Below are 23,265 nucleotides of genomic sequence, written 5' to 3' on the forward strand. Positions count from 1 at the left end.
CTGATTAAATTTATTTCTAATTTGTTATAAATTAGTTGAATTAGTTCATAATTAGATAAATCAGTTTAGAACTAGACTTATCTACTCAAAACTAATCAAATCAGTTCAAAACTAGTCAAATCGATTCAAATATGGTCAAATTGATTCAAAATTAGTCGAATCGGTTTTAAATTAGTGGAAACTAATCGAATCGGTTCAAATCTAGTCAAATTGGTTTAAAACTAGTCGAATCGGTTAAAAACTAGTCGAACCGGTTCCAAACTAGTAGAATATGTTCAACAATTGCCAAACCTTTAACTCCAAAATATATTTTCTATGAAATGAATTAAACAAACCTTCCAAAATACACAAATTCAATCCACAAAAACCTCTCAAAATATACGAAACTCCAGAATCTCTAGATCTCTTATCTCAACTGTGTATACACATTTTCATCTATTACCATGTCATTCATTTACAAGCCCTTTCTATCCATTGTTTAGCACTAATTTGATGTTGTTCCACGTCTAACATGCCTTTTCACATTAACTTTAATTGCCAATATGTTTTTCTTTCCTTTCTTTTCTCTCCTCTTTTTCCACTCACTCAGTTCACTTTTTCATTGTACTATTTTGATTGTGTCACATTTAAGTTAGAATATGTTTTGTGTGCATGTACCACTTTTTCACCATACACATCTATATATGTATAGTTTGTTGTTCCTTTTTTTGTATCGTATTATTATTGTTATTTGTTTATTTATTCGGTGTTTGTGAATAAATGTATAAATATATGTGTATTTTGAGCATATATACGAAATTAGAATTAATGTGATAAAATTTTTTAGAGGGCTTTCTGCCAGCCAGTCAACCTCACCAAGCAAAAGTATAAATGTATACAATAAGAAGAACAAGTGATGTTTTGACGTGAATTGAATATGTTAGCGCATTTACTTATGTAGTATATATTATTTTATGGAGCTTTTTTTATTTTAAGTTGAAGTTAAGCTCGTAAAATGGATGATCTCGTTGCGAACATAAAATCGAGAAATTTATGACGATTTTAAAAAAGATTTTTCATGCAGACACTGCAGACAATGCTACAGGCAGACTGTTATTGGATTAAACAACTCATTTTCCGGATATCTTCTTATTATGCACCATAAAAGGCAGCATAATACTGCAATTGTCGCAAAATTTATTTATTAAAGCGTTTTTGTCGCTCTTATCCCTCCCTCAACCTACCTTCTCATGAGTCTAGAGTCTACAACCTCCACAAGTCGACTATTTCTACAGTCCTTTTTAATATTAAATGTTTTTGAGCTTTGCGCAAAAATGTTATTTTATTTGCATAATAGATTTATATCACAAAATGCAAACAGAGTAGATTTAAATACCATTCATCTTTCTTCCCCCCTTTTACTCCCTTCTCGTCTACTTCTTAATGCGAAAAAAATGCTTTTTATGGACGTCGTCGTAGACATAACGAGGAGAAATGTTGGTATGGGAATAAAAATGCCATTAATTTTTTCACTCACCGAATTATGCAATTTGTGCTTGTATGGCTTTCGTTGGAATTGAATAAGGGGGATTTCCAGGTTTGTTGTCTGAATTTCCCATTTCTATTATGCGCAATATAGTTACTAAGTTGCAAATTAGTGCTAATTTTTTAAGATCACTAATTGGATTCGTGTGTTGAACTTAAAATTCTTTTTTATATTATCTGATGCTCTAAAGAAGTTAACAAACTCACAGCAATTGATGTTAAGTTCATCGTTCAGCTTCCTAAATAAATAAAATAAATATACACAATCTTCAAGTTAGTTTTTAAATCAAGCAATCTAATTTTCTTCACACTCGACTTTGATTCTTCTTAAATTTTGTGGGTTGTTTATAAGTAATGTCAGTTGAAATATGAACGTTTAGGATTTACCTTGTAGGACCCTCGTTCAGATGTCTCCTGGATCAGGCCTTATCGCTGGATATCAGTTGCCAATTAGGACATACTAAGATCACTATTTTGTAGCCCCAGTTCATATCCACCACTTCATAGTCCTTGACATCATTCCCAAACTGCTCCGAACAGCAAAATTTCAACACATAAAGAAATAATCCCACAGAAACAAACAAGTGATCTCAACAAGTTGTAATCCCCCTTTTGAATTGAAAGTGCGAGAAAGAGAAAATGAGGAAAAAAAGTTTAAGATATCGTCTAGCACTGGGAAATGTAATATTACAATTTTTATATAGGAAAAATTTTCATGAATAACTTTTAAAAGGGAAGCTGCAACTACCATACAGGAATAAATTATTATCATCGAAAAATAAGGGAAGAAATGGATAACGAGTTAAGGAATTTGAAGTTTTGGGATAATAAAGGAGCATTTTTATTGACTTTTTATATTAATGGTTATTATTTTGGGTATTCAGGGGCATATCCAGTGGGTTATGGGGTCTTGAATCTCATGTGGGCCTTGATTCTCATGAGAAGGTCTCGAATATTCCCAGAATTTAGGAATACTATTAATGGCAAATTATTCAAAATAATTAAATCATCATTACATGAGAATTCGAGCAGAATCGTAGCTTAAAGCAAAATGAACAGACTTGGAAAAATATTTTTATATTCTCATGAAAAATTGCAAGCTTCTAAATTTTTTCTCAGAACGGCAACCCTTAAATTTTTCATTATAATGAGATAAATGGATGCTATTAGATATTTCTAGAAATGTTTTACGAATGTTTATGAAAATTGAATCAATTCTTTCTGTTTCTTATATTTTTAGAATAAACTCCATTAAATATCATGCATTAATAATTATGCGATTCTAGGGGGTCCTTCACTTATTTTGTAGCGTTTACTTACGAAAGTAAACGAGCGAAACGTAAGTGAACGAGCGTTATGTAAGTGAATAAGCATTATGTAAGTGAATGAGCGTTATGTAAGTGAACTGCCCCAATCGAAACATTTACGTAATTTACCTCATGTAATGTTTCGATTCTCGATTTTTCTGCATTCATTAATAATTCTAGGAAATTTTAAATCAATTTATGTGAAAATGTAAATCGTTCCTAGAAATACATCGAAATTTGAATTGATTGGCATATTAGGGGAGGGTAGGTCGGTGGTAAATATTTATGGGGGCGTAATAGGAAAGTTTGATATCTTATCATACAAGTTCGAAGCTTTAATCTATGAAAAGAATGCACATCTGACATGCTAAAACTATCCCCATCCCTGAACACAATAGCTTACAGTTCATATGATAGTTCAGCAATGCCATTTGAAAAAGAAAAAATCATAGCATTAGAGACAATAGATAAGCTTCAAAAGGGGTTTAAGGCATTCTATAAAAAAAAGCTCCTAAATTGTCCTAACACTCGAGAGTCTCATGACTTTAAATATTCATCTAAAATGCCATCCTTTCAAGTCTTCTTTAATCTTTTTCGAATAAAAATATTCGTTAAAATCCAATGAAACTTTGTGACTCTTTTTTCTTCGTGATACTTTTTTTTTGCATCTCTCATGAATTATTATATTTATGTATATGTGTATTTTGTTTTGGGGAATACTGTGTGTCCCATACACATTCTCATACACGCCTTCAAGCTTTCCGACATGAAATAACTTAAATTAAAAAACAGAAAAAAATTGTATATCTACATAAAATAGAAGGGATTGAGATGGAATAAAATTAAACTTTTATTATAGTATGAAAAAAGCTTTTTCATGTTATAAATAAAGCTTAGAAGCGTTCATTCTTGAATACAGAATTATAATCCTATTGGATTTCTTCCATCTCACTCTCTTAGTTATATTCTGGGTGTATATGTGCGAAGTTTTCCTTATGTCTGTGTATCTATTCTTATATTTTATATCTCATTTTCTTTTTTACGCTTTTCAGTTCTTCTGTGTATGCACAAAAGAGAGTAAAATAAGAATAATAATACACAACATCATGAATGCTTGTGGAGTAAAAAATAAAAAAAAGTTTCTCTATCATTTTAATAAACATGTTTCCTGATGGCCCACCCCAAACCTCCATCTCATAATCATGAAGTGTGTGTGTGAGCGAGAACTAAATATAAAGAGAGAAAGACATGCGATATTATTATTTATGTTCTTAATTAAAATTTAAAGGAGCACTATTCTATACCCTCTTCCTTCATTCAGATTCTCTCTATAGCTTCCTTTTTTAATGCAACATCATCAACAACATCTTCCATAGAGCTATCTCAATCTCATTTTTCGAAAAAAGTTTTCTTTTCCTTTTCGCTGCTTATTTTAGCAAAGTTTTACGGATTATGATTCAACGAGATGCTTGTTATTCATTCTTTGTCGAATGCAGTTGAATATTGTGCAGATTGTTGGCGAACAATAGAGTATTTAGTTGGATATTTTGACAAAAAGATTATGTTTAAGAGGAGCTAAGGATGACGTGATGGTGTATTTTTGGGGAAAGCTCCTCTAATCTTGTATTATTCAGGGAAATCGCTATGGATTTGCTCTAAACAGGGAATTTTTTAAGGAAGGCAAGATTACACAGTTCCTGTGAATTTGCTCGTCAAGGGAAAGTTTTAACCAATTCGCCTAAAACAGGGAAATTCCTGTGAATTGGCCTAATGCAGGGAAGTTCCTATGAACTTGACTTATGCAGAGAAGCTCCTATGTATTCGCTTTTTGCAGGAAAGCTCCTACGAATTCGTCTTAAGTTCTTATGAATTTGCATTATTCGCCATTTAAAAGGAAATCCTTCAAATATGCATCATAACCATGCATGCGCCACAAACCCACAGCATCCTTACAAATATTCATCTTTTTTGTTGTTGACTCTTAAAAACAAAGAAATAAGAATTGAAATTTCGCTTCTCGTTTTCAATATTGTCAAGCTATGAATAACAATTTATTTTTATGAAATTCATTCAAATCTACTCTACGTCAGTCGCAATAATACCAATATATGTATGAATTTCATAGAAAATGAAAAATAATGAGATAAATAAAAGGGGAGATTTGACAATGCCACTGAGCTGTATGTCTATCCTCTATATTTATTTTTTCAATTTTCTATTTTCTCATTGAGAAAAACGATTAAATTTTTCCAATGAAAATTAATCTCCGAAATGCAATATCAATGACTCTCTCTCCATTCCTTTTATGCTCTTATGTTGTGATGCCATTGCTTCAATTTAATGACCATAAAATCAAGATATTTTTGTATACATAAAGAAAATTGGATTCACCAAAATTGCATTTCATTTTATAATGTCTCATGTCTGCTTGTTGTACTAGTCAACTTGAAATACTACTGTTTGTTTGCCAGCTTGGCTTGTCTTTTAACTACAAATATTTTTTTATCTGTGAGGCCAAAACCATTTTCTGGAAATTGTTTCTCATGTCGTATCTCACTATCTCAAACTTTATCAAGCGTCTTTTTTATTCATTGAGAGAATTAAAGAAATGGAAGTTGATGAGCCATTGGATGACCAAAAGCGCATTATGGGTTGTTTAGATGGCAATTTAGATGCTATAAGTACAGCATAAAGCTTCACAGTTCTCTGTTTGATGAGCTGGAACAAAATGGATTGTACTTAAGATCCAGATAACAAATCTGATTGCCAATTCAGTTCCAAAATCCACTAAATTCGAATTAACACAGCATGGCTATTCTACAGCCAGACAAAATAGCGATTAAGTCTCCCAAACAAATCCAATAATATTCAACTCCTCTACAAATTTGCCTAACAAACATAACGACGACGACGTCGAATGAGAATCAGGTACGGTGAACTCTTTCTTCCTCTTTCTTCAACCTTCTGACTCACACCGACTTTTTAAAATTGTCTCCGCAATTTTTCGGTTGGAGATACAGCATTGCAAAAAAAAGAACGGCACATGTAGAAGGAGCAACATCATTCGGCAAGAGCAAACAAAAGTAGTGGGTTTTAGATCTCATCCATGAGCAGCACACATACTGTCATGAAAATTCGAATATAATGAGATTTAGATGCAAATTTCAGACACGTTTGGAATTATTCGTGAACTGGATATTATTATTTCAGCTAGGAGTGATGCTCTATGTTCTATGGACGGAGATGAATTTGTCATTTTTATTTGTTTGTGGATGAAGTTTTTGTGTCTTACTTGTGGAGATGATTAGAATAGGGTGGAATAGATTTAGAAGGGCTGAAGGTCAAAAGCTGTGATTTAAGTTTTATAGAGCTATTGTTATAGATGTGGGTAGAGTGAGTGTGGTCTTTGCTATTCATATGACTTAAGCTTTATGGCTGTGGATAATGTAATTATGTAAATGCGCTACAAACCATAACCACAATTACTTCCTAACTTCACTTGTCTTCTTCTTCATCTACTGTCCTACATCAACCTATACCAAGTGAATAGGTGTGATTGCACAATCATTTTGACACGAGATAAATGTTAAAATGCTAAAACATTTAGAGCTGGTTTTTCTATTCTGATGTTCACCTCAAATTATTGGATTTTGATGCATGCAACATTTTCGTTTCCTTCTTTAACAAGCACCTTTTTTCCTCTTTTTTTGTGTTCATGTATTTTTTTCTGCTACACTTTTAGGAATCTGATTTTATAGCTTTATATTGTATATGTATGTTGAGTGCTCTCTAATATTTTTCTTTTCAACTGTTTCGCAATTTTTTTTTCCTAAAAACTTTTTTTTTCTCGTACATGCATGTTCAATGGATATACCTATATATATTTGAGAATCTACAGGCAAAAATGAAAAATATCCGTTTATTTATGCTCTTGGGTTTCTATTTTTGGTTATGTGCTAAAAGATAATATATTGAAGGGATTTATCAATAAATCTTGGCCTGAAAATATCAAGAACACATGTAGGAATACTTTTTGTTGGATTTAAAAAAATTAAATAAATAATCCTTTAAAAAATATGATGGTATTTCGCGGTATTTGAATTGTATTATTTTCTGAGATTTATTGAGTACACGAAGGAGGATTTTATGTTGTATTTAAAGGGTTATTGGAATTTTAAGCGATTAAGTAAATAAGGGAAGGGAATTAAAATATTGAAATCTTCCTTTCTCTGCACAAGAGAAGTAGTTAGGTCAGAGCTTCCCATACCGTGAACCGCATAATAGTCCGCGACACACTGGTATCTCAGCAACTAGACATTGTTGAGAGCTCTGGTTGAAGCAACTAGACATCGTTGAAAGCTCTGGTTTGAAACATTAGTTACGTAGTATTGAGTTAACTTACCCTTACACCTCACAACTTACACTTATATCTTGAATAGCTAGATTAGTAATCGAATGATTTCACATCCTACATTCAATTCTAAACCGCAATAAAAGTACAATCACAAAATATTAAAATTAAGCACCAACAACTTTTGGCGCCTACCAAACGAACAAATATAAAAAATAATTGCTCTAGAATTTTTCAAAGCATACCAAAAGTTCCATTCGCATTCATCCCAACATACGTTATCTGGTGCCAAAATCACACAATCGAATATTTTTATTTTTTCAACAAAGTTATTAGCAGAATGATTTTAAATGTAATCGATTTAGTGGAACTGTGATCTCTGCCAAAAAAAAATATTCCGAAGGTATTAAATAATACAATGTTTTTGTATTAATTATGTCGAAATATGATAGTTATGAATCTCAAAACACAAAAAATCTCATTTTGGCATTTGGATATAAAAGGATAGATGAATGCGAAAAAAACCAAATGCAGAGAGTTTTTTTTAAAGTGATTTAGTTAGTAACCTCAATCTGTTATTTTGGATTGAATTTATTGACAAAATTTTTGGGATTCAGTTGGAAATATCCAATTAATTTGAATAGCTTCCAACTTTTATTTGCAAAAAATATTGGAATCAATCTTAATTAATATCTTAATTACCTTAAAATATTGGTTTATCAGAAATTTATGGATTTTTTATGTTTCTTGTTTTCAAAAGTTTAGACCTGAGCTTAAAGTCTATTCCAATTTTATATGGAGTCGAGTTGAATTTTCCATATAAAATTGGACTCGACTTCAAGCTGTGTTCAAATTTCATGAGGAGTCGAGACGACTTATATATAAACTTTCCAGGCTATGAAATTAAAGCTCTTATATAGTACAATTAGGAACCGAAAACCGTTTTTCAATATGAATTAAATATGGGATTTAATTTGTCAATTAAAAAATCGGAGTTGACTTCAAGCTCTGGCCAAGACGACGTCACCCTTCCTATATCCTCAAAAGCACTCAAACCCCAAGAAACGGATCTTTTACATTTTTGCATGAACATTTTCATTTTCCGCAATATTTTCCGTCCTTTTTTATGAATAAGAAAATCACAACTGAATTGGTGCTGATAAATGAATGAAACAGACACACAATAAATTGTATAGTTATAGAGAAGTGCAAATTAGAGCACTTAGATATCGTGAAATGCATGCATAAAATTGCACTTTGAATAGAAATTAATGCATAAATTTTATACTTGACTATAATGGCATTGAATAATACATAAATAAAATATATATAAGCTCAATGAGTGTTCTCCCATTATCACATATACTCAGTGCGAAAAATAGAAGAGATAAAAAAGTTGAGAAAAAAAAGTGCTAAGAAGTGGAACTAATCGAATAACTTGTTCGGAAATATTTTTTTCTTCATTCTTTTGTTCTTTATTTTGAATTTCAAATCAGCCAATGTTCAGTAGTGAAAAAGAACAACTTTTTTTATTCGATGTGTTCACAAATGACGTCAACTAAAGGAAAGGCTTATGTGTATGCTGTCTATACCAGTGGTGGGCAATCTATGTGCCACGGCACACTAGTGGTTAGTCAAAAATTCATGGAAATGCCAAACGATTTCAATCAAGGCTTAACACAAGATTTACCGCAAAACATAAGAGGTTGCGTACCACTGGTCTAGACAGTTTGCTTGATCTTGAGAAAATATATTGCTCAAACCGCTATAGCATCTTTGCGTCTGGCCTTCAATGCGGTAACGTATCGGTGTTCTAGCTAATACGTTGTGCTGTTCAGATACAATCTGGATATTGACAGGTCCTCGACCTCGTTCTCATATCCCTTTCTCTGGCAAATATCAAACATCATTTGTGAACACTTCAATACAAAAGCTTTTCACAATTTTTTATTTTATGCCTCATCTCAATGTAAAAGCAATCAATAATCCCAATTGGATATTCAAACTAACCAAAAAAATCATTTTTTTCTATCAATTAATTTCATATTTTATAGCCAAATCTACCACCAATCTACATAATCACACCAACATATAGACGACCGGAACAGTTGGCAGAACTGACACGACTTGGATACACATTAAAGCATGTTCCAAATATTTTTTGGCTTGTTGTCGAGGATGCCGTGGATACGACGCAATTAGTTACGAAACTTCTTCTGAAGCTCAATATTCCATTTGCACATTTACTTGGTAATTATAAACATGTGGCATTAAAATGATTTCTAATCTTTTAAGTAACATGCTGGTTTGTGTTGTGGCCAAAAATGCTGGTTCCAACAGAACAAAAAAAGAATGTCAAGTTTTTTTATGTTGAGTGGTTTACGTGTTTTTTGGGATCCCACAAACTTTTTTCCGTGAGGTTTTTAAATATTTATAAGCTTAAGACTCTTTTTTTCGGAACTACGAATGGAAGTAATCTTGCTTATTAAAATAATTTTAGAGCCTTTCGTTTATTGATGGTGTAAATTTGTCGATTTCATGCTCTGTTTAGTGTAAAATCAGGAAAATATTTTCGATTCATTGTGAATTGTTAATTGAGGGATATCCTTTAAATTGTTTTTATTGATTTTTACGATGAATGAGTTTATGGGTGGCAAAAGTTTTACAATGGTGAGTCAGTTTGTATAGAGTAGCGTAAGTAATACTATGGGGATTGTCTGCAAATGAAGACATGACATGTCAGTAGGTCGATTAGCACGTTAGTTAAGGCACTTCAGCTGCATTTCGGAGTCGTACGTCATCTATCTTTTACAGGGAGTTCCCATTAAGGGGAGGGGGTTGTTTGGGGGTCAAACGTACCCTCATACCTCCCCCTTTTTGGAAAAATTCTTTAATTTGCTAGAAATTTCATCCTAACTCTAAAATGTCAAAATACCTTAAGTTTCTGATCCCATGACTTTCAGATACCTCCTACCTCCATCCCTAATTGGTGACAACCTGGCAAAATTCCTTTATGCCATCCAATTTTGTATTCCTGACTTCTCATTACAATTCATGAAAAGATTAATATAATCGAAGGGATGATCGACAAGAAAACCCAAAACTTTTCTACAGTCAATGGCTCATTATGCTTAATATTCATCCACAAATTGCACCAAAACCCAAAAAAGAAAAATATATATTAACATATAACCTGTAATTTGTAATTTATCCAAAAAGTATTCTCATTTACATAGAGCCTCACCAGAAAAGTCGATAAAATAATAATGAATTGATCCCCAACTCCTGATGACTCCTTGAAAGAGAGAGAGAGAAAAAAGCTTGATTTAGAAAAAGTCTATAAAAAACTTAGCAATAAGAGCTTTTCATTTGGAACCTCTAATTACAAAAAGGCATAAAAAGGAAATGAACAAAAAAAAGTTTTTCTTATTTTCTCTCGCATTATTTCGCCGCCCTTGTGGTTTTCTTATCCCCATGTTACTCTCTGTACTTACCTCTTAATTCGATAGGGGATTGTGCGGATGTGATGTCAAGTATCAAATGGGATTATGGAAATTTTAGGGATTTAGAAGTTAAAATGAGGTCAAAACCAGAAGCATAGCAAAAAATAGTAAAAAATGTTGATAGACCTCAATTGGCATCGACCCTCCTTCATTGTATATCGCTAAAGAGAACGAAAAAAATCACTGTTATGTCTTGTTTTATGCAACATCATTCTCATTCAATTGCTCGTGCTTATAATAACTTTCTTTATTCATTTTCTCTTCTTTTTATTATCCATTCATATAGCCCCAATGCCTGAAAAATATCGAAAAAATAAAGTGAAACCACGCGGTGTGAGTAACAGAAATCGCGCCCTTGAATGGATAAGGGCAAACGCAACGGAGGGTGTGCTGTACTTTGCAGATGACGACAATACTTATGATGTGGAAATATTTGATGAGGTGAGAATTGTTGAAAAGATTCAAACATAATGAAATTATCCTTATAGCACATAGCATTCCCTCACATAATATGCACACTTTACGTTGTGCGTTTATGTGGATATATGCATGAAGTTATTGAAAGAACTGACGTGTAATTCAATTAAGTTTCATATGTTTGTCGTGAGTGTATGTGCGAAACATAATAATTGAATAATACTCAAAATTGTGAATGTGTGAAAAAATGTTAAGCTCCGCAATCATCAAAATAATAACGGCAATGATAAGAGAACAGCAATGAAAATATGCGGGGGACATACACAAAAAAGTTTTCATCGTCTCATTATTATCGTTATTATTATTTATTTTATTTTATTTCACTTTTTTTGTGTGGCTGTTAACTACATGCCGATGGGCTGAAGGATTTCATATAATAAAGTTTTATTGCTTTCATTGTGAATGGTGGGTATGTATGACGAGGAATGATAGCAATTTTTACATTGACTCATTTTGTAGATATAAAAATCCAGAGATACGACAATCTTGTTTGTCTGACTGACATTTATGAAAATGTTCAGGAGAGGGGTGGGTGGGGGTAATCGGTCCATAATGATGATGATGAGTGTTGGAGATTACTTTTGTTTGCAATATTTTCATGGCTTCTATTTATTTAAGTATCAATTTACCTTTTGATTACTATGACCAACTTCTTACTCAGTTAGCTTCTTTATTTCCTGAGAAATATCTACAGCATTGTCTATTGATTTTTTAGGGAGACTAAACTTATAATAGATGTACATTTTTGATGGTTGACTATTAATTTTCAATTGTAAGTGATTGACACAAATTCTTCATCGTTTGTCATATCGCGTCTAATTGCCATGAAAATTGCAACTTAGATGACATATGGCTGCCATTTGGTTGCTATGAAAAACGTATGCCAATCGGTAAAGTCCTTTATTGCTCTTCAATGAGGCATAAACCATACTCGAGTAGTAAATCATAGTCACTAGCTAAACTAATCATCCAAATGACGTCAACTTTACCTTAAAAGCTACATCATGTCTTTATCTGCAATGAAATAAAATTTACCACAAACTTCCAGTTGGTCTTAATTGATTCACTGCAAAACCCTTCAACTTCAATTTAATCCATTTAAATTACTAAACATCTGCTTCTTACCTTCCTTTCCACTCCATTTTCCATCCGACCTACATTTTTTGTGTGTACATTTTGCCATGCCATAAAGGAAAAACTTCATTCACTATAGACTCTTTGATGCAGATATATTCAAGATTATTCTCGTGAAAAATGTGAATTTTCAATTTTAAAAATTGCAATGTAAAGTGCTTTTTTACTTACATTTTTTTGTGCCCTCATTGCTCCAAACAGCTATATATTTTCCTCGATGGCATGCTTTAACCACTATCATCATAAACATCATCGTGCTCGTACATTTTTTTCTTCTTCCTTCTTTTTTCCTTTTGACATATAATATATGAATGTACATACATGAGGAAGAAATATGCTATAATTTTCATGCCTCCGTAAATTAGATAGTTTTTGAAAGTAGAATCTAGTTCACAAACATGTACGTTCACTTGATAATTTTTCCTATGTATATATCTTTAATAATGCTCTATCCATATACGTTAGATACCTACGATATCTAAATGTGTAAGGAAAATAATAATAACCAGTAAGAAAAATACGTATCAGAATGAGAATGAGTTGAATGTGAGGCAGGGATGTATTTTGGGGGGTTATGCAGTACATCCAATGTATTGACTCTCTAGGAGACTGTCGAGATGCTCTAGTTTCACTATATTGACTCTAATTCTGTTTGAAGTCATAGTTTGAATTCGTGGAGTGTACAATCCTTTACATACTACCTCCCACAGCTTACACAACAAGAACCCTTCCAATACCCCCCAAATTCCACCCCTGAATGCAAAAAAGGGAAGTAATACTTACTCATATAATGTTGTTCGTAGTGTGTGCATATACGAAAGAAGGATGAGAAGATTAGATCAGTTAAAGGAAGCAGAGCATAGCTGAAAACATATTTATAGTCACGTAGGATGTGAGAGTCATAAAATGAAACATAATTACAAAGCTTCTTATTCTCCTTCAACATCTACAAATATATATAGAGAGTTGGGTGAGAAAGTGAGATGGAAAAAAAAGATAAAAAAAAATAAGTAGAAGAATGGAAACAATAGGGACCTATGTATAATTTTTTTCCAGTTCCTTCTTTTCCCTATTTCATATCTTATATTGTAGCATCAGTTAAAGCAGCACATGCAGTATAAACAACAACTTTTCTTTGTTTCTCTCTATTTTGCACTTTTTCATTCGTGTACTTTTCCTGTGATTATCACTTTGACCAGTTGGTTCATTGCTTTCGTATCGTGATTGTACTGACTAGCTTAAAAATATGGTACGATGTTGATGTTGTGAGCATATGGAAGTGAAATTCGTGGAAATGTATGTAAATCGGATAAGTAGAATTGACAATGCATTTGAGGGGCTGTCAACATCGGGAAAATTTGAATTTCATGAGAACTTACTCAGAATGTTATGTTTTTGACTTCGCAGAATCAATCTACAAAGTTCATATATTCAAAATAAGCCAACATCAACATTTCTTGTAGGATTTGTCTTCAATTTTCATAGAATTTTCCATCAACATATTCAAAATATAATGCTCTCAAGATGAGTACAGAAGTAATAGGCTTATAGATTGTGCTATGTACTGAAGCTTGTCTCGGAGATTTTCAGAAAGTATGTAGTTTTTGCTTTTTAAATTGAGTAAAGCTTATGGCAATTTTCGTTAGGTTGTTATTAGCATTTTAAGTTTTCCAGTGAAATTCATTCAATTCCTTGTCAATCATAAACCATAGAAATCTCTTTATTAATTCCAAACATCTCATTCAATGACAAATGGATAGGAACCGACAAACGACAAAATCAGACAGCAGTAAGTCGACAATTTTCAAATTATTAATGTTCATATTTCCTTTAGTTGTCTGTTAATCGAATAATAACCAGTAAATAGTACAGCATTGTAATAATTCTAAAGGTTAATGACTCGAAACGTCTACATTGCTGTTTCGTTAATCCTTTCAATGCTACAATATCAAATTCGAACCATAAACACCGCAATTTGTCTCAGCAAATTACCATCAAAGTTTGACATTCGCTTTATTCATCGACTTTTCCTTAACTTACTCCTTACTTCTTGTTCTTCTTTCCTATTATCTCATGTGTTATAACACACATTGCCTTGTTTCGACTCTCAAGCTGGCTTTGTCCAACTGATATTGATAAAACTTTTATGCGGAATACTCTACAACTATGGTTCAATTTAACAACAACAAGGAACTAGCGAGAAAAGAAAAAATGAATACAAAAAAAGCAGAACAGAAAGAACAAACAACAGAATGAGAAAAAAAAGTTTTCAACGCCACTGAGATACATTCAGGAATGGGAAAAGAAAAGGATTTCTCGGTGTGCTCAAGTTTTGCTGTTGCTTTCGAATTCCTCATCTCACTTTCAATTTACCGATCCATTCGTTGTCTTTTCCTTTTCCACTCCATTCCTATCATTGCATTATTTTATAAGGAATTTATAATAAAAGAGAAAGTGGCTAATAATTGTCCACTTGTCTGTCTGATTCTTATCCTTCGCAGTCAACGAGTGTACTCACTAAGGTCAGAGGGATGGGTCAAACTCCCAACCCTCTTTATTTTTGGAAAAATTCTTCAATTTTCTTGGGTTTTTCGTGAAAAAATTCCAAACATACCCCACCCACCCCCTAATTTTTTTTCGATCCATTCGGAACCCACCACCTCACCCTGGCATACACAATCAATATTCTTGAGTATGCTGCTTGTCTCTTCGGGATACTTCATTTTTGTGAAGAGAAAGTCTCAATCCTTTGAAACCATCTTTTCTATACTAGAGTACTATAGCGTAACATTAGTAGGGAAAATATGACACCAAGTCGGTGTAGCGTAGTCAAGAGAAGAAGTGTTTGACTATACTTGAGCTAAGATAGGTCTCTTATTTTCGATATATGCTCAATCTCGAGCACTATATCCTAATTATCTGAGCAATGAAACTGCGCTTTAAATCCATATCTTCATGACTTTACAACTACAATTTTTTGTTTCATGAAAATTTTTCTTTCTTTAAAGTTTTATCCAGTTTTATCTTATTTTTATTATTTTATTCTTTCACTATCTGTCGATATCATTAAAAAAATTACATGTTTCGACTTTCATCTCCATTGAATTGAAAAATAATAATAAAATATAAATTGCAATGAAGAAGGAAGTGGGAGGAAGGGAACGAAATGTTTCTTGATTTTTTTTTACTGCCATTCGTCTTCTTATTATCGAGAGAGAATAAGAGGATATTACAAATGTTGATGGCATAGATCCTTAATGTTGTGTCGTATATATCATTTTACTTTTATTTTTAGATACAAAAAAATATGTATAATATGTAAGAGGGTATCATCATCATTATATTTCAACTTGTGATATAATTTTCGTCATTTTTCCTGATTTGTGGTTTTTCTGGGAATGTAGGCAGCATGTGAATGCGTCACTGCCTACTACTTAGTTGTGTTGCTTCAAATTCACTGGAGACATTTAAAATTTATGGTTGATATTTTTGGAGTGGAATTTATGGATATTTTGGTAGATACAGGTTCTAGAGCTGTTGTGGGCAACTTGTGTGCCGCGACACATTAAGCACAACTTTGATAAACCGTATGCCGTGTGGGGTTTCGTTCGAGACTTACCAACAAGGCGTGTAGCGGAAAAAAGGTCATCCACCACTGTTATAGCGCTATTGCTTCCATTTGTCCTTAAATAAATTAAATTCTCAAGTTTTAACTTCAAAATTAATTCAAATAAATTTCTGCCCACAAAAAAAAAGTTCCATAAAATTCAGATGTCCACCTCCTTTTTGTAATTTAATGCTGCTTTCTCTTCTAATTATTCAACTTTTCGAATTCAATTTACCAAATGGATCTTGCCTTAATTGACCAGTTTTTCTTTTTGCTCATTCCTTCGTCACATTTCCATAAATGTCGATGAATTTCAGCCTCAATTATCAATATATTCAAAATTTATTCATATTGATGACTCCAATGAATTTCTCATATTTCAAAGATATTTATAAATTTTATCACGAACTTCCAAGCATTTCACCGCAGAATCCCATCATTTTTGATGGATGATACACACTAGTTCCTCCTCGATACACATTACATCACATAATATGTATGAAAAAAAAAAAAATAAAATCATCGACTTTGTTGAATATATACATGTACATGTGCTACATGGATGAATGAATTGCCTAAGGAATATCGTACATAACATATCGTCTTACGAAATGACATCACAAGCCATCATTTCAACCACTATAACCTTAAATGTAAGTTGATTTCGATTCATTTGAACAGAAAGTGTTGGAAGCTCTGTTATGCATTATGGCACATTGTCCTGTGGCATAAAGAATGAAGCCTTGGATGAACTATAATGAACAGCCAACAACTGCAGGCATGCGTTGCCTATGCCTTAACTGAGCCATAGTTAAATCATAATCTCAGAGACAGAGTTACATTCTGCCTACCAAAATGCGCTTTGAAGCTAATGTAAAATATTCTAGCCTATTTCTCCTTTCTAGCTTCTTACGTTCTTCGAACTTCCTTCATACGTATACACATATATATACACAGATATTTCTTCGGAACAGTGGAAATTGATACTTAATCCCTATCATCAAAATGAATTGACATTTTCAGAGAGCTTACTGTGTTTTTTCACTCTGTATGTTTCTATATTGTGTATTTGTACGTATGTATTTATGCTGTACATCTCATCTTATTCGATTTCGAGTCAATTCCCTCAATTCTATTCTTTATTATTTTTATTTCATTTTCTTCTTGTTGATTCTGCCATTGTACGATTCCTCCTCGCTTGCCATTCAAATGTGACGTAAATGGCAATTTGCTATCTATCAAATACAGTCCTAAAGATGGTTTTTCCATCTCCAATTGTCTGCTATTGTAAAATATAAATTTTTTTCCATTCTATCAAAACCAACTGAAGCGGCAGCAACAGCAGCAACTGAGAGTTAATACAATTTTAATTAATCGTACTGGTTTCCATTTTATGCATTTGTCGCTCTGACTTTTAATGCTGTCGCTCACTCACATTCCATACAATTTGTTCAAGGATTTTCTTTTATGTCAAATATTTTTTTTTTATTCTCTATTTCTTATTTTTTTGTGTATCGTGTCGTTTCTCGTCGTTTCATTCTCTGCTTATTTAATTTAATGTCGACTATAAGGAGTAATGGGAGCAATACCTTAGGGAAAGTTAAATGCATCCCCAATCCCTTGGCATTCTCTTTTTTATAAGGAGAATAAAATAAACAAAAACAATTGTTATGGAAGAGTTTTTTATGCTTGTCGGCAGGTGCGTAGTTAGGTGTGTCTATACATCAAGTCAATGCTATGTTGGTCTATACCTATACATACAGGTCCCTATGATTGATCCCCAATACTAGATTTCACTTCCTTAATAATCGGTATCCCCTCAACCCTTCCATGACATGAATATATATCGAGCTTGTCGCTAACAAGGATCAAAGTCAGGGCTGATTTTTATTTACCTAATTTTCGACATCGTTTTATGATCCCCTTTTTTTCTTACTCCCTTAAACTCCTCGCATTATTGTTCCTCCCATCCATACTTTTATTGTTCTATACAAAGGCAGTAGCTCAGTCTCAGTTTATACAATCATGTACATTCACATGATAGGAAGTGAAATGCACAAAGATGAAAATAAAATAAACGATCGTAAAGAGTTTATAGATAAAGTGATAAGAGTCACAAAAGACTCGTTCCCTTTTATGTCATTACACGCTCGCTTCAGATATTGTATCAATGGGGGGTAAGAAATGGTCACAGTAAATATAAAATGAGTGAAAAAGAGAAACGACACAGTTGGAAAAAAGGGGTTTTTGATAACGCATTTTGATACAGTCGAGGCTTATCTATATATTAGTCATGCACTAGCAAATTTCTTGGGATTTTATCGGAGTAAAGTTGGCTGAACTCATTGGGGGTGCTGATCGCTTCTTAATTTGCTATCAAATACCCAACTCAATGTTGAAATATGTGACATGCTGACCTAATTTGACATTGGTTTAGTTCCGTTTTGTAATTTAGAACTAGACGCACCTTTTTCAGATTATTTACTCTGATCAAGTAGAGACTAGATAGATACTAATACTGACTATCCTATATTTACTTACTTTGCTGGCTATACTTCATGGCTTCTCTCAGATACCGCATGAAACTGACCTTATCGCTGGCTTCTGGTTGATCATTCTTTAATCTTCATAATTGTCATTGACACTGCCTCATTTGGAAATACATAAAGAATATTGCAGAAAATTGCTTATCTGATAGAAAGATCAGACAGACAAAATACGAACAATCGATTGATATTCAATGTAGCATTACCAGCATATCGATAAAAGCTTCCCCTTTATATATGTCGTTCCATTCCAGCACTTGCTGAGCACATGATTTTGCATCATTTGATCAAACAAGCATTTCACAATCCTATCAAATTTCAATTAAAGCTTCAATCTGGTAACATAATACATCGATTTTTATTAGCATCGAAATCCGTCACTAATTTCCGTTCGTATTTCTCTTTTCTATGTTTTTTGATCCATTTTTTTTTTGTTGCTTGTGTTCGTTTCCACAGCATTTTATTACTATTGTTTTATACATGACTTAAAATGTTATGTATACACAGCACGTTCGGACTATGAGAGAGAGATTAAGAATTTTATGGCATCTGCTGCATTACATTTAAGATTTTTTTTATTATTTTTTGTTGCTTTGCTTTACTTTTTTTACAATTTACCCCTTTTTTCTATGCTGGTTGTCTAATGAAGGAAATGTAAAGTTTTTAATTTTTTTCACTCATAATGCTTCCTATTTTATCTCGAGCTAGCCGTCAGTCGTCATGTTTAAGTCAAACTTTTTTGTTATGGGAATGTTTATTTGTGATGTTTGAAGTTGTGAGGGTGGAATGCATGGATTTCTACAACTCAGTGACAGTTTTTTTGATCAAATATGTAAGTGCTGAGCTTGTGCTGAACAGGAAGTATGAGATTCACTTTAATTAGATTTTTTTCAATGCTAGAGTTACATTAAAGAGAATTTTTTAGCTCATGTCTTCAAAATCATGCTGAGGGGTGTATTCAGGGGGTTGGGGTTGGTAGTCATCAGTGATATACCACTTTTGCTTACCTATTACCACTTTGGGGTAACATTATATCGTACCAGTAGTGAACATATACAGAATATGTATAAATATAGTAAAATTTCTCAATTCTTAGCTACAAAATATCGTAACTATCCCTTATATTGTTAAACAGGAACAAATTTTCCATCTATTCAGACAGCAATGTATAAAATTGTCTAGAACATGTTGTTATTGTTAGAAAAATGCAATTTAATTAAAGTTTATCTTAATTTGAACAGAGAAATGATAGTTCTCATGTACATATTATATTTTTTATGTTTCATATTATATGCACGTGCACTATCAGATATACCAGTCTCATTTTTTTTGTTTTGTGTGGATGCTCTTCATTCTCTAAAGGGAAAGTATTTTTCACTACAATTCTTGTTGTATGGCTTTTTCATTCGAAACATAAAGGATGGTCATACAGTTTGTCTCATGTTTCAGACAATTAATGTTTATGACCAATTATAATTGAGTTAATTTAGACATTCATTGGTATGACTTAATTCTATTTGGATCACATAATTCTAGGAGAGCACATGCTTATGCTGTAGGTTTGCTATTCTTACATGCTTTTTGAATTATTTTTTTGGAATATTTACATTGTAGCTTTGAAGTTAATGTAAATAATTACAAGCTACAATGCTTATGAGCCTTAAATAAATAAACGAAGTTAGTTTTTTAAAATGAAAGTTGTGTAATGTGCTGTAAAAAACTCATTTATCCTGACTCTATGTAGAATGTTAAATCAAATATTTGAATTTTTGAGATTTTATTTTGAATATTTACATTTTTTGGGACTTTATGGTTGGTTCTGACATCATTTCAAGATTATATTACACCGAGAGACACAAATGGAGAACGTTCCACCACGGAGCTTTAAAGGGTTTGCTACAGCTCTCTTCATATTGTCCATATGGCTGTCATTTGACATCTACATGGGGTTGGCTTCGATTGAGTGTTAATAAAGGAACTTTAGCGAGGTCTTCAAACTTACTTCGCTGGTCATACGTATCAATTGCAACCCATGGCCCCCCTCAGATGACGCATTAGGCTTGCTTCTCTATCGCTAACTTCTGTAAACCATTTTCAATACCAAATCATTTAAATTTCATTAGTTTTAATTAACCAAATTAAAATTACAAATTAACACAAATGCTTCCAAAATAACACAAACAAATTCTCTAAAGCAATCATTTCCACCAAACTTTTCAAGTCTCAAAAATTTCCTTATTTTATTGACTCTTAAATATTTATAGAATTTTCGATTTATTTTCAAAGGAATTTCATTCCATTTTCAAAAGAAATGTTTGTAAAGTCTATAAGAATTTATCTTCTTTCTGTACACACGACCCATTATGTATACCTTCCCACATTCTGTTGATTTTGAAGCCTCTTTTTATATCTTTGGGATATTTTCTCTTTAATTTCGGTAGAAAATTTTCTAAATTTGTGTATATATTTATTTCTTTGGAATTATAGCTTATGAAGTGTCGTGTTTGAAGTCTATTTATGGAGGTGTAAGCTTTTTGTCGATAAGCTTGTTGTGATGATACCAGCAAATGCGCTTCCAAAAAAGGAATTTTCAACCTTTTAACTACCACGACAATAAAAAATTCCTGTGCTGTTCTTTGAGGTCTTTGCCACAAAGTTATTATTTTTATTAAATTTTTTTAAAAATAGCAGCAAAAATTTTCATAATAAAAAATATTTTTGTGTATTTTTGGCATTTATAATAAATGACCGACATGAGAATTTCGAGATAAAGTACATTAAAAATATATTTATATATGAATAAAAATATTCAGCTATGAAATTTATAGGTCCCACAACTCAAAAATTCATTATCAGGGGTGTAATTAGGGATTGTTTTCTGGCATTTTAATGAACGTTCTACATCATAGGAAGTGAATGCTTAATGAAGTTACTCTTTGCTGACCTTACAGATCAATTATGATTCATGACCTCAATTATTTCACGAATGAGGCTGGCAGCAACCCCATACCTACATCGCTGATCTTACAGATCAATTATGATTCATGGACTCCCTTATGTTACACATGGGATGCCTGGCTATCATTTGCTAATTTCCTAAATGCACCCCTTTATCTATCCACTCAACATGCGGAGCAATGAGTTCAGAGAGAGTTAAAAGTGTCCCATTTCGTGCTTCTATGAATACCCTAATTGACTCTCATTTTATTCTCGAAATATTTTTCCCATAAAATATTTTTTATGTCCCTCTTATTCCTCAACTTATTCTTATTTTTCATTATTATTATGAAGTTTGTGCAGTACACAGTCAACCCCAAAAAATGAAAACTTTTTTTCTCCACTGAATGATGAAGAGAGCATTTTTCCCCATTCTGGTATCGTCAGTTGAGTGGAAGAGGCCTTAGTCACATAGAATATAAAAAAACTTTTTTTTTCGCAATAAAATTGCCAGTGGAATGCTCATTACGTCGAACATTTTTTTATTTTCTTTAAAGAATGGGTTGAATTTGAACTTTTTTTTCTTCTCATCGTTATGCGATTTTTCTCGTTTTGAGTAGCTTGGTTTTTGGGGATGTTATGATAAGGATACTTAGCAGTTTGGAAAGTGTCTGAAAACTCTTGGAAATGGTCAAGAATGTATTGCATAAGGCAGTGCACTTCAGTCCAAATGTTTTTGCACCAAAAGTAAGCCGCGATGAACATACTTCATTAGAATTCGGAATCGACGATAGAGCTAGTTTAATGGGACATATATAGGAGTCCTTAGGTCACATTTGATCTGTACGACCTGTAAAATATCCAGAAATCATGAACTTCAAACATCGATTCTTCCCCTCAAAAAATGCGTCACATCCAACTCACAAACCAATTTCCATATCAACCATATTCCTTCCTTCATCTCATTCGTAATGTTTCGCACTGTTAGTAAAATTGGGTACGGGTTTCTGATGTTCTTTATATTACATTTTATGTTATCCACCATAGAGAAGGATGAATAAAAAAGGCAAACATTCTCTTCCTTTCATTCATTCCTTCTAAATTAACTACGGATTCAAAAATGAACTGCTTTTTCTACTTACAGTTACAGTTCTTTCATTTGCTATCAAAGCTGCTGTTCTCTTTTTTTTGTAAAAAAAATATGTAAAAGGAGAAAAACTTTAAATGGTGGTTGTGCATTGCAAAAAACGTAAAGTTTGAAAATTGGAATTTTTTTCTGCTCGTTCTTGCTCGTTTTCACAAATTTTCAATGGCAATGATGAAGGTTTAAAAGAACTAGCGCAAGTAAGGAACTAAATTGAATTTTCAATTTTCTTTCTTATTTTAAAACAAAAACCAAATGGCAATTTTTATGTGAAAATATGTATTTCTTTGATAATTTGATGTTGGATGTGATTGTGGAGCTGGTTTGTCTGGATGGTCTGTTGCTGACTATTGTTGTTGACAGTATTGAAGTCTAGTTAATTTGTACAGGGAACGTTCTCTGATAATCTTAAATATTCTTATTAGATGTTATTGTCATGACCCCAAACCAACCATCCCCCATACCTCCCTCAACATCCCCTCTTCATACTAAGGCTAAATATAGAGCCGCGCAACCAGCAACAATTGACACCTCTCGCCTACATCATTTGAATATTTAATAATTTTGAAAAATAATTTCCTCTTTTTTCTCCGGAACTGTTGAATAAAAATTTCCAAGGAAAACTACAACAATTTTCATTTCTTCTCACTCTGTGGTCATCATTACCTTGACAATACGCGCCATGATTTTTTTTCATGAATGTAAAATTAATTATGAATAAATGAAAAAATTCTC

General features: G+C 32.5%; 1 protein-coding gene across 2 annotated transcripts in view; it reads left to right on the plus strand.

Moving 5' to 3' along the window:
• Window positions 1-23,265, plus strand: part of GlcAT-P (Glucuronyltransferase P) — a 61,081-nt gene that overhangs the window by 28,949 nt on the left and 8,867 nt on the right. For both annotated transcript variants that reach the window (XM_070644208.1, XM_070644207.1), the window contains 2 exons: window positions 9,237-9,432; window positions 10,972-11,126. In XM_070644208.1, the coding sequence (XP_070500309.1) occupies window positions 9,237-9,432; window positions 10,972-11,126 (351 nt within the window). The remainder of the gene's footprint in view (window positions 1-9,236; window positions 9,433-10,971; window positions 11,127-23,265) is intronic.

Source organism: Chironomus tepperi, unplaced genomic scaffold (assembly GCF_022539635.2).
Source record: "Chironomus tepperi strain 1889 unplaced genomic scaffold, CSIRO-AGI_Ctep_v1 contig_335, whole genome shotgun sequence".
Lineage (NCBI taxonomy): Eukaryota > Metazoa > Arthropoda > Insecta > Diptera > Chironomidae > Chironomus > Chironomus tepperi.